At 34.5% G+C, this 15590-nt stretch overlaps 1 protein-coding gene across 6 annotated transcripts in view; it reads left to right on the top strand.

The window, feature by feature from the left end:
• SLF1 (SMC5-SMC6 complex localization factor 1) overlaps nucleotides 1-15590 on the top strand; it is a 34670-nt gene that overhangs the window by 2496 nt on the left and 16584 nt on the right. For 5 of the 6 annotated variants that reach the window (XM_048292982.1, XM_048292980.1, XM_048292981.1 and 2 more), the window contains 8 exons: nucleotides 1143-1386; nucleotides 3477-3639; nucleotides 6572-6703; nucleotides 8104-8157; nucleotides 11573-11731; nucleotides 12284-12450; nucleotides 13697-13840; nucleotides 14505-14670. In XM_048292982.1, the coding sequence (XP_048148939.1) occupies nucleotides 1143-1386; nucleotides 3477-3639; nucleotides 6572-6703; nucleotides 8104-8157; nucleotides 11573-11731; nucleotides 12284-12450; nucleotides 13697-13840; nucleotides 14505-14670 (1229 nt within the window). The remainder of the gene's footprint in view (nucleotides 1-1142; nucleotides 1387-3476; nucleotides 3640-6571; nucleotides 6704-8103; nucleotides 8158-11572; nucleotides 11732-12283; nucleotides 12451-13696; nucleotides 13841-14504; nucleotides 14671-15590) is intronic. The other variant, XM_048292983.1, reaches the window with a different exon arrangement.

The raw sequence follows: 15590 nt of genomic DNA, 5'->3' as shown, positions 1-15590 counted from the left end.
AATCTTCCCCAATACCATCTAATACTTTTTAATCCAGAAAAAGTGCTACTTTTGCATAATCATTGCTCTTAGTCTTGATGGCAGAGAGTATATTCATTCCTGCTGTGTGGTTTTCCAAGTAATGAAGAAAGATCATGTTTAAACACATTTAGAACTCCACAGAGTTCAGCAGAAATACTGTCAAGGATGCCATTTGTCATGTACTTCCTAGCTGACAGAGGTTTTGAGATGGAAACTTTTCATGAAAGTGGTTTTAACATCCAGGTTGTGCACAGTATATGTTTTCCAGTCATAAATCTACTGGTACCTATGCTAGGTTTTGTTGAAGTGCCATCTGTGCTCCTTCACTGAGACATTTTGTCAGTCAACCCTGCTGTTCTGTGAAACCAATTAGGTTCGCACAATTCAAGTCAATTTCTCTTACAGTGTCTTCCGTAGGTAGTGTTTCAATACAGGAGCAGGGTACTAACCACTGCTCTTGACCTGAACCTGTAAGAAGAGAGAGAGACAGAGAAAAGGGGAATATCATTACATACTATATCAAAAGCATACATGTGGAAGATGAAAGAGGAGAGGCAGAGGAGGTGGAGCCAAGGGATGAGAGAAAAGGATGTGAAAAGAAGAAAGAGGAAAGAAAAAAAGTCTAAAAGTGTGTCCCCCGAATATTGATATTCACTACACTAGCAGTATATGCTAGCTTATATGTTTAATGTGCAGTTCTTTAAAATCATAGGTAGTAAAGTAGTACAGTTGTATAAGTGTCAAATGGTATTAAAAATAAAGGGCTTAACAATGTTCTGTGAAAGTCCTAAGAACAAAATCTGGGAAGCTGAAAAAATGTGTTTGAGATTTTTGAGGAGATAGACAAGTATTTTTATCTAGGAAGGGTAAAAAGATACTTCATCATTAAAAGAAAACAAAGCAATCATTTTCAGTGGTATTGTGAGATTTTTGATTCTGAGATTTTTAAAGTCTGAAGTGGAGAACTCTTGTAATAGGAAGAAGTTTTTAAAATGGTACTTATAATTCCAGCTTTTATTTGCACAAGAAAGGTTTAAGTTAATTTTATATTAGTTCTTCAGTTGATTGCCATTTGTCTGCACAAAAAATCTTTTGTGGTTGACAGTTCATTTTCTTTTTAGGAAAGTGGGTACTAACTAAGGAGTACATAATTAATAGTGCTGAAAGTGGCAGATGGCTTGATGAAGCAACGTACGAATGGGGATATGAAATTGAAAGAGACACCCATTATTCACCTCAAATGCAATCTGCACCTAAAAGATGGCGTGAAGAACTGACAAACTCTAGTGCTCCAGGGGCCTTCCACAGATGGAAAGTTGTCCTCCTTGTTAAGAGAGGTGATAAACGAATGCCATGTATTAGAAGGTAGGAGTTCCATCTCAGTTAATTTGGTCCATAACAACCTCCAGCTATCCAAACTCTGAATTATTTTCATTAATATATTTCCATGCTTTATGATGACTTTAAATCTGTAACATTACTGCTTTTCTTGCCTTCTTTCAGTATAGTGTTAAAAATAACATGCATATGTTTTTATCAAGTAAGCTGCTAACAGAAACTTCCTTAATGAGGCAAGATTTACAGTTTTTATTTTGTGTGGGTGTTAGATTTAAATAGTAGCTGGAACTGGATACTTTATTTCACTTGGCTGGATGACCTGACTGTGTCTTATGGATATGGGCTGCACTGTTACTGACCTGATCAGTCTTTGTGTCACATCTATGTAACAGGTTCTTGTAGCTCTGAAGATGTAATTTGTACTACAACAGATGATTCTGGTATGCTGTTTAAACTATGTATACATAGTTTAGAAGGGCAGGACAGAAATATGAAGGAAAATGAAGGAAAGAAGCAAGGAAGGAAAGAAAGATAAAACTAAAAGAAGCAAGGAAGGAAAGAAAGAAAGAGAAAGAAAGAAAGAAAGAAAGAAAACTAAAGTACAAGAATTCTGAGAACGTATGGTTCTTTTCTATACTCTTCCTACGCATTTGGATTCATTGCTTTAAATTCTACTCCTGAATTGAAAGCAGTGCATATTTAAGTACTGCTTGCATCTGGTACGGTAAAAGGAACATCTCCTGACACTGTTTCAGAGCTTTCCATTTATTCAGATACTGTCCAGCTCTCTATTGAGATCCCAGTTTGTTAGGACTGCTCAGGTCACACATGCACAGCCAAGAAGGGACGTGCATTTTTTCTGGTGGATCATAGTACAGGGTTGTGTGCTACATCACAGAATGTATGTCTGTCTGTATTTCATAAGGAAGGGGGGAGGTAATTAAAATTGCTATCTTCTGATTTTTGCCAACTGAAAATATTTTAAGTATGCTAATTTTGGCTGAGTGGGAGAGCTTACTGTGTCCTGCTATGCTTGTGAAAAATGCTGTTTCTTTTTCCGTGAAAACTGCTTATGTAGCTGTTCATGATAACACTGTTGAAATGCTGTCTCGCACAATGCTGTCTGTTTCTTTTTCTTGCAATAGAAATAACCTTTAACAGGAACAACATCAGTAAGACAGATGAACAAGTTTTGTGGAAGATGTTTTTTTCCAGACTGTTTCCCATGCATTCAACATGGGGATCCTTTTAGTCAGTCATAAAACACTGACAGGTAGATATTTTTGTCTTCAGCAAGTTACTGTTTTCAGTCATAAAGGACTCTATAGCTTTTGGGAAAGCCTATTTTCTAATATTTAACAACACTTTGCCTTTTATCCCCTTTCTATGCTCTTCCTGCCTTTAGTGTCTAGCTGTTGGATGGGTAAGTGTGTGAGAGCAGCACCATTTTCTTTTTATATATCTGGATTATGAAAAATAGAATGCATATCCAGAATGTCATGAGATCTTATTTTTCCACCTTTTGTTTTATCTGGCATTTTTCCTAAAAGATAGGAGCACTTGCAGCTGTACAGGTCTGGAAATTGTCCCTGGAGAAACTGTTATGTGTAACAGTGCCCCAACGACAAGCAAATCTCTTTTCTGTATATGATACTGGACAGCACCAATGCTGTAAATGTATATTTGCATTACGAAAACATCTTACTACATTTCAGAAAAGCAGTGTGCCATTTTTTGTTATCTGCTTAATTTATAGGAAAACTGCACTGAAAAATCATCATTTTGGGGTGGATAATGCAATAAATTATAGCTGCTGTCATCAAATTTGATACTTGAAAAGGTACACAGGTGAAACTTTCAGATATATTGGAGGTGTACATTGATTTTAATTAGTACTGTTAAATTTTGAAGAGAAGGATGTTTTGTTAAATGGGTTCTTTCATTTTCTGAAGGCTATTAAGTTCCCTTTTATCTTTCTAATGAAGTTTGTGCTGTGCCATACATCTAGAAGACTTATTCAGTTGCATTTGCATGCTTGTAGTTTGTGAATGTTATTGTAGCTTTAGGCAGCGTTAATATAATGTAGTAAATACATCTTTCTAAATATGTTTATTTAGAGTTCTTAAAGCTGGAAAGGCAACCATATGTTCATCTAAAAATGCAGAGCACAATATAACTCATGTATTCATCGGTGGTAAAACTTCTCCTCTACAAAACAAAAAGTGCCTCTCTGAAGCTCAACACTACTCTTTGCAATATATAGGACGTTACCTTTTTGAAGTAAGTAAACTAATTTATTTATTTATTACTATAAATAATGCAGTGTTAATGATGGAGGGGAATATAATCAGCCTGAATGTTTTGTAGTTTGATTAAAGGTAAGACAACTCTCTGATTCTGGGACCATGCATCCAAGAGATAGGAAAGCTTGTGGATGTTTACAAATACAAAGGGAGGATGCAAAGTAGGCAGAGCCAGGCTATTGCCTGTGGTGCCCAGTTACCGGAAAACGAGTACAAGTGGAAAGTCAGGAACAACTTGGGTTTTTTTGCTGTGAAGTTGATGGAACACTATAACAGCTTGTCTGAAGAGGCTGTAGTCTCCAGATACCATCTGCACATGGTCCTGTGCTAGTGCAGAATTCACTAGAACCAGAATTTTGTGTTACTATTTCCCTTAAGAGAGATGCCCCATGTTTCATAGCTGTTTGCTTACCAGATGCACTGTTCAGAAATTCTTAGTATTTTGATCTGGAACTACTCAAAGCCCTCAGAATATTCATGTAGTGTGGTAGTTCCTCAGACTCTAGGATGGCTTTAATCAACTGCTGATTGAAACTACCACGTTTGCAAGCAAGTGGGAGCTAAAACGGTGTTTGTTAAAATTTGCAAATCCTTTGGACTCTTCTGATCAAAGCACTTTGCTCTCCCTGTAGTTAAAGTGTTACAAAAGGGTGAGAAGAAGGTTAGAAGGTCTTAATGTTTACATCCTGAATAAAACTTATCAGTGTGGGCTCTTACTCTAGTGCTTACTCTTAATGAAATGTGTTCAGGGAAGTTGCACTCATTTAAACCTTTCAGCTAAGATAGACATTTACATTTAATAGATGAATGAATGTAAAGTTTTTATGGCTACCTCACCTTTATTGATCTCTATCAAAATCATGTGTTTCTTGCTATGCACCCTGAATTTCTCCCAGGTGTGATAACAACTTTCCATCTTAACGAGTCCATTAACTTGCACATACCTTTTTTTGCTTAGATTTTGTTGAAGTAACTCGCCTCAGAGATCAAGAGAACATTAGCTTTCTGTTTAAATGAATCTGAAGAACTCAGGAAACTGCCAAGGCTCCTAGTCTCTTAAAAGGAAAAGAATAAAATAGGCAATCAAATCATAGCACTTGTCCAAATATATTAGGCTTTGTCAAAGAATGTTATGGACATGCTCTTTTCTCTTTGTCCCAGAAGTACTTGGCGTATAAGTCATTAGATTGTTCCAACTTCATAAATTTGTAGTCGTGCTATATGACTGCTACTTCTAGCAAATACAAATCTTCTTCCTCCCCTAAACATCCATTTATGTGTCTAGATGATGGATTTAGCAAAATAGCATTGTATTCTTTTCAAGGCAGCTGAAACTCCACTGATGTTCAGAGCATTCTTGGTGTCATTTCTTTTTTTTTTTTTTACTAAGTCTTTGCTTCATGTTTATATTTCGGTATCTGTTCTTATTATATCAGCCTTTTAAGTCTACTGTTAAAATACCCTCTGGGATTGTCATTGATTTGATTTATAAGGCATCAAATGTATTGGTTCAGGATATTGAAACACATGCATGATTTTAGGAAGCTAGTCTCAAACAGTGACTTTAAAAGCTTTGTTGGATGCATGCTGGAGTTCATAAATTTTTGCCAAGATTGTACTATAAATTGTTCCAATATGAGTATTTTAATGAGCATATTGAAACTAATGTGCATGAAGGGCCATAAGAAGTAAAGACTAGTTAATGCATTAGACTTCAATTATCCATGGCTCATCAAAAACTATTTAGAACTCTGTTCTAGTTACCAAAACCACTTCATTCTCTTTTGAAATGTGCAAGAAAATTTTGTTCTCAGTATTTGTTTAGAAATACAGTTGTGCACATGCCAAATACGTTTGTTTTGAATGATACATTTAAGGACAAATCAGAAAATAGGATGAGGCATGTAACTTTTGGAACTTTATCTTGAAAGCATAAAAGTATAAACTTCTTGCACCTTGTCATTGTGTGCACTACTGTGTTTTTTGCCTACTGTTATGTCCCAGACTTGATTCACCCATCAGATTGAGGTGTTTGAATTATTAGGCAAGTTATGCCAAGTCTGCCACACCTGCTCACAATAAAATATGGCCAAGGGAATACTTCACCTGTATCTATCTGATGATTCTTAGCTCATCACACTGCAGGAGGAGTCTGTGGTTATCTGTGTATTTACCTTAAACAAAGATGGTGTTTTATTCTTAACCTGTGTATCTTTGATGAAGAGCATGCATTGAAACTCTTACTGAAATGTATTGTTCTCAATCCATGAAGTAAATTTAAAATATTTTTTGTAGTTCTTTTTTTGCAAGCAAAAATTATTTTGTGGTGTTACTGAGAGTCTTTTCAGAATGAGTTCAAAACCAACTTGAGAAATGCTTCCTCATTCCCTGTGCTGAAGAAGTTAAAAATGATAGGTGGACTCAGAGAATTAATTACTAGACAAACAGACAAAAATATCAAAGAAAAAAAGACAGAAAAACCTATTACATTTTAAATTACTAAATTGTTTCATGTTTATAGGCTAGAACTGAAAAGATTTCATTGTAGTGGTCTATATAAAATGAATAGACAAATTGAGGAAGAGATTCTCTCAGAGAGAGAATCTGTTATTGGAAGAACAGTCCTTGTTTCAGCCACAGGGATTGTGACTTGACTTCAAGTGAGTTAGGTAAAATAAATATGGGGAAACTTGCCTTGATCATTCCTGTGCTTATAGCTTCCTACAACATTCATGGTTTTCCAAACCAGCATCTCTTTATCTTATACGTGATGTAGACCTTTACACAATTACATAAACATACATAGGCACATACGGTTTGCAATACAATATATAGAAAGACCTAGCACATAAAAATTGGTTAGACCATTAGCTTTGAAACAAAGAAAGTATTATTTTTTTGGTCTGCAGAATGAAATACAAAGTCCCGAAGATACACAGATGAACTGTTTCCTGGCTGCACAAGAAACAGATCAAGTCTTGTCTGAAATGCAACTTGCTAAAATAAAAAATGCTATTATTAAGCATATGTATTTTACTGCGGTAAGTAACAGTTAATGCTTTCTTAGCACTACATTATATATTTTATATACATATAATTATATATTTTTCTATTGTATGAATTATATTAAAAGATATATTATTGACTATATCTTTCATTATAGTATTGAGCTAATAAGGTAGATATTTTAGATACTGCCTTTTAACCTGCAGTGTTTAATAATCCCATATTTACTACATCTACCACTAGTTAAAATATAACTTAGTAATAGCAATTCATTGACATGGGTGTGCAGAAGACAAGCTGAAAACCTTGGTGTAATAGATGAGGTAAATAGTAGTAAATATTGTTCGACAAAATGTCTTTGAATTACAGTCTTTCTGTGATTTTCCTGTTATCTAGCTAACTTACATGAAGACATTTTTCAAAGCAATCATACTGTAGAGCCAGTATTTTGTTGATTCACATGAATATTTTTTATTAAAAGTCAAAAGTAGAGCTAATGCACTCGTTTGGTTTTATGTTGTCACAGATCTAATCCTGATAAAATTGCTACATTAGTAGTTAACACCACTACTACAACTCTAGAAAAAGCAACTGAATACCTTGAGTTAGGATATATTATCTCTGTAAGTCACAGTGATGCAGATGATGGTGTCTAAGTATATTTGTAGGAGCTTGTTTACATGAAGCACTGTAAGTTCTTAGTAGTAAAAGAACTAAAAATTTTAAATCCTCAAGGTACACACAATGTTTAAACACGAGATTACAAATAGAAGACTCATGCTGCTTAAATCTGTGCACCACTGAATGCTACATCTTTTATCAGTGACATTTTATCAAGGCTATATCCCCCAGACATTTAAAAAATAAATTTGTTGTTGACTTTTCATGTATATTACACACAGCAAGTGGTCTGGTTCAAACTATTATGTACCAATGTGCAGATGGATTAACCCTTCAAAGATGGTCTCTCCTAAGGATATTTTAGTAACATGTTTTAGTAAGATTGTAATACTAGGCAATAACTAAATATAGCTATAATAGTAATACATTTTTGCACCTACTGCCCTATCTTTGCATGCAAGGGGAATCCAGAGTTGGCATTTTGCTGCAGAAAAACATAAAACATTTAGTTTTTTAATGTCTAATCTAGAAACACTGTCCTTACAGAGCAACCATGTAACAACAAACAGAAAACAGCAGGGGAAAATGGGAAGGAAAATTTGCCCATATTTTATTCCTTTTAAGTCATTACTCCCCTATTTCATAATTTAACCATCCAAATATTAAAAAGACAAATATAAATAGACAAATCTAAATGCTATGTTGTGCTTGAACTACATTTAACAGAAGTTGTCATTTGGGAAGTTTCATGCACTATTGATTGAGTATGTTGACTGGTATCCAGTGTGCAGGTTGACTTTATTCTGTTTTACAGACTATTAAGCATAGACTTGCTCAAACAGACCAGCTGCTCAAATGCAATCCAGAGGTAAGAATTACTAAAAAAGAGGGCATGTTACGCATACAGAATTTTATTATGAAGTTAGACAAACATACTTTAATTGCAAAATTAGCTATCAAAGAAACATTTTTAGATTTTGGCTATCCAAAACTCTAATAAAGTTATTGAAGTGTTAAAAAGCATCATTGGGTCCTTTATGTTGTTTGTTCTTGCAATACTTTTAGTACTGTCCCTGTTATTGCAAAGAAACTGCTTAATCCTGCTAGTTAAGAGAACCTTACCTGTTAATGTTAGGGAAAAAAAAGCAATGATGTCCTGATGTGATTTAAATCATCTTAATTACTCAAGCACTGTATTTATGCAGCAGCAATAAAGAGAAAGTATACGCAATTTTTAGCAGTGCTCACCTGCTTTTTCTAGTATGGACAATTTTTAGCTAGAGGTTATTTCACTGTAAAAAGAAACAGTACTTGTTCTTTCAGCATATGCCTCATACTTCATCATGTGGGTTTCCAGAGTCGGCTGAAGCACAGATTGCAAGTAGAATGCTTTATGTTTTTCAGTCCTGTTTTCCTAGTCATTTTGACTTAATTTATTTTGTTGTGCTATTTAATTTATCTTTTTTATTTCCATTAAGCCCGATAAGTGCCATAGGACAGGTACAGGTCAGCAATAGGTTTTATTAAGTCTTTGTTATAAATACCTGAAGTAAATTAATACTTAAATTTTCCCCTCTCTATCTATAATGTTAAGAATAAATCTTTCAACAGTGTTGAAACATTGCCTTTTTAGTACTCAAAGAGCGTTTTATATGGTACCCATGAGCTACTAGTAGTGCACTTCATATGGTAACTTGCATTACTTAAAACGGGAAACACTTGAAGTATCAGTTAGCTTCCTGTATTTCTTAGTAACAAGATCTGGTATCTTCATGAGCCATAGTACATAGTTACTTGAAACCAGTTTTTATCTAATTTCTTTGTATTGACAATAAGGAAGGAGGAAGAAAAATATTTTTAAAACATAAGCAATAAAATAATTTTTGGTCCAACACCACTACTGATCTGCAAAGTGCTGTGTATGTTTCTGTTCCTGAACAGCTTTGCATTGAAATTTAATCTGAATGTATAGTTTATTGAATTAATGGGATAAAAAATTTACCTTTCTTAACATGTGTAAAGCAAAATTGTTTTTCTCTACTCTTAAGAGTAATATCATTTTTTGCTTGGAAATTTTAAGCCTAGTTGTAATACTTCTCTTACTTTTCTGTCACTTTTATTGCTTTATGGAATATCCATTGCTAGCCTTTATATGAGATAGGACTTTTATAGTCAGTATATTTATGGCTCTTATAAGCAGCTCCAATAAACATTTCCAATAACACTAATGAAGTAAAATCAAACCTACAAACTATATTAACATGTTAGATCTACGTGTTACATTTTGTCGTCTCAGTTTGCATCTGCTAGGAAGGCTTAGCTCAGCTAAGTGTTCTGTTCCATCATCCCAAAAATATTTACTTCTTTTTTTGTTAGCTTTTCTTCCACATCATGCAATGTAAAAGATGTATTGCGTGGACCTTCATATTTCATTTTTTTCTGCTCCAAGTGCTAATGATTGTACCAACAGTGCTTCACAAGAAACAGCTGATTCCTCATCAGTCAGAGTGCCAGCCAGTGAAGCTTTGGACAGCTTATTAAGTCTCTTCAATAATAGGTGTCTCCTGATACTGGCAAAAGTTTATTGCCTCAGTTTTGTATCATCCTTCTTTACATCTTAGAAATGTGCTGAAAACCAGTCTCTAGTTTCTCCTTGACTTGAATGCTATGCAAGAGGTATCACAGTCTTCCCGAAACATCTTTGTTTTAGTGTATTTTCAAAATAATGCATCAATGTTACTGTTTCTTTTAGTACAGAATTTTCAAAAAATAAAAGTTTCAGTCACAATATAAAAAGCTGGATGCTGGTGGGATCACCAGGTGAAGGTCAGTGGTAACGTGCTTGTGCATGCCCAATATACAGTCATTGTCTCACATCATAAATCCAGGCAGCAGAGTTGTTCTTCTTTGACTGTCATTAAACAGTTTAATCTCTAGATGTGCTGTTTGCATGTAATTAACATTACAAAAGTATGAATGCAAGCATTATTTCCAAAGGAAATTTCAGTGGAGATTTTAATAGTGCATATATGAATGAGAAGATTGAAATAAATATAAGTTACAAACACCAGATGCACAAAGACTTGATTAAAAGAAAATTGTCTACATGAGCAGCTTTATTTATTGTTAATGTAACAATAGCAGTATATTCTGTAGATTTCAAATCCACAACTGGACTCAAAGTCTATGTTAATTTAAAATTTAAACTAATGTTAAAACAATTGATAAGATGTTTGGATAATAGGAAAATTCCTCCCTGCAAAGGGTTGTCCAGCTCTGGAACAAGCTTCCCAGGGCAGTAGTGGAGGGATTTAGAAGATATTTAGAAGTGGCACTTAGGGACATGATTTAGTGGTGGGCTTGGTAGTGCTTGTGCATTGGTTGGACTCAATGATATTAGAGTTCTTTCCCAACCTAAACAATTCTGTGATTCTATGTCTTGAGTAACTTTATCTAATGTACACTAAGAGACAGGATTTTTGGCAGAAATCGTAAAATCTACAAGTTATCACGGACTACATGAACAATAAATTTATGTAACCATTTCATTTCCAGCAGTCCGATCAGTCGTCTTACTGACCCTGCTTCTCTCAGCTGTGACTCCTTATCCCAAAATATGGAGAAATTTGAATTTACCAGAGCCTCAGGTTGTGTGGTCAGACAAAAAACCTGTATTTTGAAAGGGAAGTTTTCTGGCAGAAGAAAGCCGTGATTCAGTTAGCAATACAGTTGTAACTGGCTTGTGCATCAGCTTTGGATTGAACCTGAACTAGAGGAAAGATGGAAATAGGCATGTAGGTGAGGCCTTCAATAGCTCACTAGTGTCATTAATTCGTGATCTTTGGGAAGCTGAAAGTACAGACAGTAACAGGAAATTGCAGAGCAGATACAGCATCTCATGAAAGCTATTGTTTTCATGCATTGCATCTGTCTGGGTTCTCTGAAAGCTTGTAAAGTTAAGAGTTTTGCTGTCATGAGCGGCAGAGAATAAGAAGGAAGTCCTGTGCTATCGAGATCTTCTCGACTGGAAGGAATCCGTTCTCCCTGGAAATGAGAGTCCCTTTCCCCTTGCCCCTGGCAGTGATGTAAGGTGCTATAGAATAACCTCCATGTCTTAGTCACACCCAGTCGGGCTACTGCAAAAATTAACTTTGTCCTGGCAGTAACCATGATATATAATACCAACATTTTACTTAGAGATTTCCTGTTAGTTGAGTTGGTTAGTTAAAGGGGTGTTTCAATTTAAGCTGTTTTTTTTTTTTTCTATGGTATCTCATTTCTAGGTTAAAAGTACTGACTGGTCCAGAGGCACTTGGTATATACTTCAAGGATTAGTGGAAGAGGACTTACTTCATGATGTAGTCACGGAACTTGCTGCAGGCCAAAAGTACCATACACCTCCTGTGCAACTTCTTCATTCTCTTCTAGAATATGTCCTATTGGTGAGAGATGAAGACTAAAGTATTACTAAAAATAAAAGCAATAAAAGGAAGTATTATTATCTTTGCTTCTGACATTGTATTTAGTAGTTTTTAGTAATGCGTTCACCCTTCTCTTTGTGTTCATCAGTGTGCTTGTGGAAAAAAAAGGATTTAAAAAAGGGTTTTTCAGATCAGTATTTATTTGCAAGCCAAATGAATGTAGTGCTCTAAATATTGTGAAGGACTTGGCCACAAATGTTTTTTGTTAATTTTAGAAACAGCACTATGCTAGTATGCCATGGATAGAGAGATCAATTGAGAAGAAGGTTTGCTCTAAACAGTGGTGCATTCAACTGGAATATCACACTAGAGCAAGTTCTCCTTTTTCTCTTCCTTTTTTTTTTTTAAGCTATGAGTTTTTCTCCTTGGAGTTGTGCATTAAATTGCATGTTTACTTCAGTGATTAAGTTTGGTCACTTGGGATTGTAAAGATTAAAGAAAATAAATAAACGCTTAGTGTTTGTAGATCTTTGGCTGGTCTGAAGCCAATAGTATTTTCTCATTTTATTACAGGGAAATGCCAGTGCAATGTTTTTTGCCAAACTCTGTCATGTGTTGTACCTTGTTCTTCAACATGAACCTCCCTGGAAGTCCCAATCTATGTTAAAGTATTATTTGGATCTTCTTCAGTGTCCTATCTGTAAGAAAGGCACATGGTCGTTGATAGAGATGCTTGTAAGGTAAGATGGGTTAATGAGGTGCTGAATGCAAAATTATGTTACTCCAAACTCTGGGACAGCAGAGGAGAGTTTGCATTCTATTGCATCAAAGTCCTGTTTTCAATAGAACAAGTTACCTGTACATGAAAGTCTAGAATTTTAACGGATTTGGACATTTCACTTTATATTTCAAAACATGTCAGCTCACAGATAAATGGAATTTTTTGACAGAAAAATAAGTATATTTTCTTAGCCTTACTCCTTTTTAAAAAATTATTTCTTATGCTCGTCACAGATTATAGTAATCTATGTACTCGTGCTGTTGTTGTGTGTATATGTATAGATAAACACAAACACACATATATCTGCAGTTACAAGGCTTATCTTGCCAAACATGAGTTTTCTGTTGTATTTTGATTTTAATCATAACAATCTTTTTGAGGAAGTCTGATTATAGCTTATACACAAGACCTTATATAGGAACTCTTTGAGTAGTTAGTCTCTGCTTTATCTTGAGAACTCATTTTTTGTAATTTGCATCAACAGAGATTAATTCTTCTCTTCATTTGGAAAAGAAACTACACCTCTTATTGCTGTCATAAAACCTTAAGTAACATTTAAATACTTGGATACAACTGTGATTACAGATATGTGAATGTGTATGATTGTAAGCATGTCTTGAAGGGCATGAAAGAGAATTTGTCTTTTAGATTAAGTATTTTGTCTTTTAGTACTTCCGGCAGAATGTGAATACTGAGAAGTCGTATACCTGGTTCTAATACTCAGAATTCTAGCCAAAAAGTGTGTTTGCATGTTACTTCAGAATTATCTCCATCATGTTTGATAATCTATAGTCCTGTCAAATAGTATGTGTGAACTGTTATCCGAACTAAATTTTGTGGGGTGTTACAATGTTTATAAAATATTACAAAATTATCTTGTATTTAAAGGATTTTCAAGAAGTTCTGTTTAATATAGTAATTGTACAATATCTTAAGCAGAGACGGAAAAATGAAATACAAATTATTTAGTTTACACTATAATACAAAACCTTAATCTGGAACAAAAGCTCAGTCACAAACGTTGATTTTTTTTTTCTTTTGAAAAAAGATTTAAAACCAGAAAATTAGGCTTTAAGATGTTGACTATTGCTGGGGAGCAAGCTATTTCCTTGTCAAAACAGACAAAATTCAAAGCTGACTTTTTTGCTGATAGATTATCTATTATTTCTGTCATACAAATGGATTTTTCATTTTTTATTTTTCAGGTCTTGCCTTTATTGCAAAACAATTTGTCATACAGTCCCAGTTTCTCTCCCAGGGAGAGAAGATGAACTGAGGATAGTTCATAAAACATTATTGAAGTTTTTCTTTGATTTAGTAAAAGGCGAAGTAGAGTTTCTGACAAAAAGGTGGGGTTTATAGAATAATACATGCATTTCTCTATTTACAGTAGCCTGTATCCTGATTTTTGTATATCCCTGATAAGATACTGCTCTACAGAGATGGCAGTTTGGCAATTCCACTTATATTTCTCCGTTCTTAGTTTGTTTATTGTTAATTTATAGGTTTTTTCCTAATGATTGGTTTTCCCAGACTGTTATTTCACTGTATTACAAGTTTCAATAAGCATTTAATTTTGCTCATGAAGTGATATTTTTAGATTTGCAGTACTTCACTATTCATTCTTTAAGGTGGACAAACAGCATTTTGAACATACTGATTTATATGTTGGGGGGTTTCTTTTGATTCAAATAACTGTTATCTCCCTATTATCTTAGGGAGACAATTTCCTTGGTTTATGAAGTATGAAAGAAGTCTTGGGTTTGCTTTGCCTTTATATAGTAAAGGTGGCCTTTACTTTATGTAAATAGTAGCACAGTATTAAAATTCCCCAGGTCTAACAGTAATAGTCATCATTATTGTACTTACTCTTCATCAGAAATTGTGTCTGATCTTTCCATACTTAAAAATTGCCAAATCTGTGTGTATTTTGAATGAAGACAAGGTTCCTGTCTGGTAACTTTAATAATCAAAGTGGCATAAAGCTGTAGGTTTTTTCACTTTTTTTTACAGTTTGGTTGAAGGAGTGAATTCACAGCATCAACAAGTCTTGCCACAGACAGTTCTTCAGAAGACATTCTTGCTTGAAAGCGGAACCGCAGTGCTTTTTACCAAACACATAAATATTCTAGCAGATTGGGTCATACTTTCCCATAGAGAATTGAACAGAAGAAATGATGTGAGTGTGAATTTTATACTTTAAAATAATGAAGACTGACATATTTTTTTAAAGGCGTCCCTTTGTTCATTCTTTTGTGAGGAATTGTATCTAAGTATCACAGCTGCTTGTTATAGCTGCCTTTTGTTGTGAAGCATGCTGGTTTTTGCTCCACTAAAGGAAATGAATTGATCCATAAGATTCTTATATAGATATGTAGAGAAGAAACGAGTCATGAGTAGCTTGTTGGCTACATTCAGATGTTCACATGCCCTTACCAGCAGGTATTACTGTAGTTATTAGGGACACCAGCTTAACACATTCTCTCAAACAATATGGTGTAGCAAAAGAAGTGATTATCTTATTTTACAGTGATAGGATTCAGGAAATGTTTGAAAGAGAAACCTAACAAAACTAATACTTTTTTTGTTGTTTGCTGTAGATATGCATTATTTTACTGTAATAAAATGCCCTGGTTTTCTTTCCAAGTCTTTTAGTTTCATTATCTTTCCTAGGATTTTCCATAAAAATTGAATTGAAGGCAACTTAATTGCTATTCTGTGACCTGCTGACCAGCAGGACATTGACCTGAAAGATACTAAGTGTCCTCTATACCACCTATTTCTTTTCTGAAGCAAGAGGCCTTGTAAAACATCTTTGACTTCTAGATTCTCACATAAAATAAAACCTAACTGCTGTCTCTGCATTCTCTTTCAAATTATTGTGAAAGCACAGAATAAATAGGTACTCCATTCACTTTTTCCATACAGTAACAGAACAATAGAAAATCAAGTGTTTCAGGGGGAAAAAAGCACTTTCAATACAATACCTAGTAGTTATCCATTATGCTATGAAAGCAAAAAGATTAAACATAATGAGAGGTTCACTCATCTTACCTAGCCAGACCTCCTACCTTTTTTGAGGGCTATCAAAGCAAGACA

Source organism: Corvus hawaiiensis, chromosome Z, assembly GCF_020740725.1.
Source record: "Corvus hawaiiensis isolate bCorHaw1 chromosome Z, bCorHaw1.pri.cur, whole genome shotgun sequence".
NCBI classification, from domain to species: Eukaryota; Metazoa; Chordata; class Aves; order Passeriformes; family Corvidae; genus Corvus; species Corvus hawaiiensis.
The sequence above is the reverse complement of the archived record's forward strand: the minus strand, read 5'-3'. Positions and strand labels throughout refer to the sequence as shown.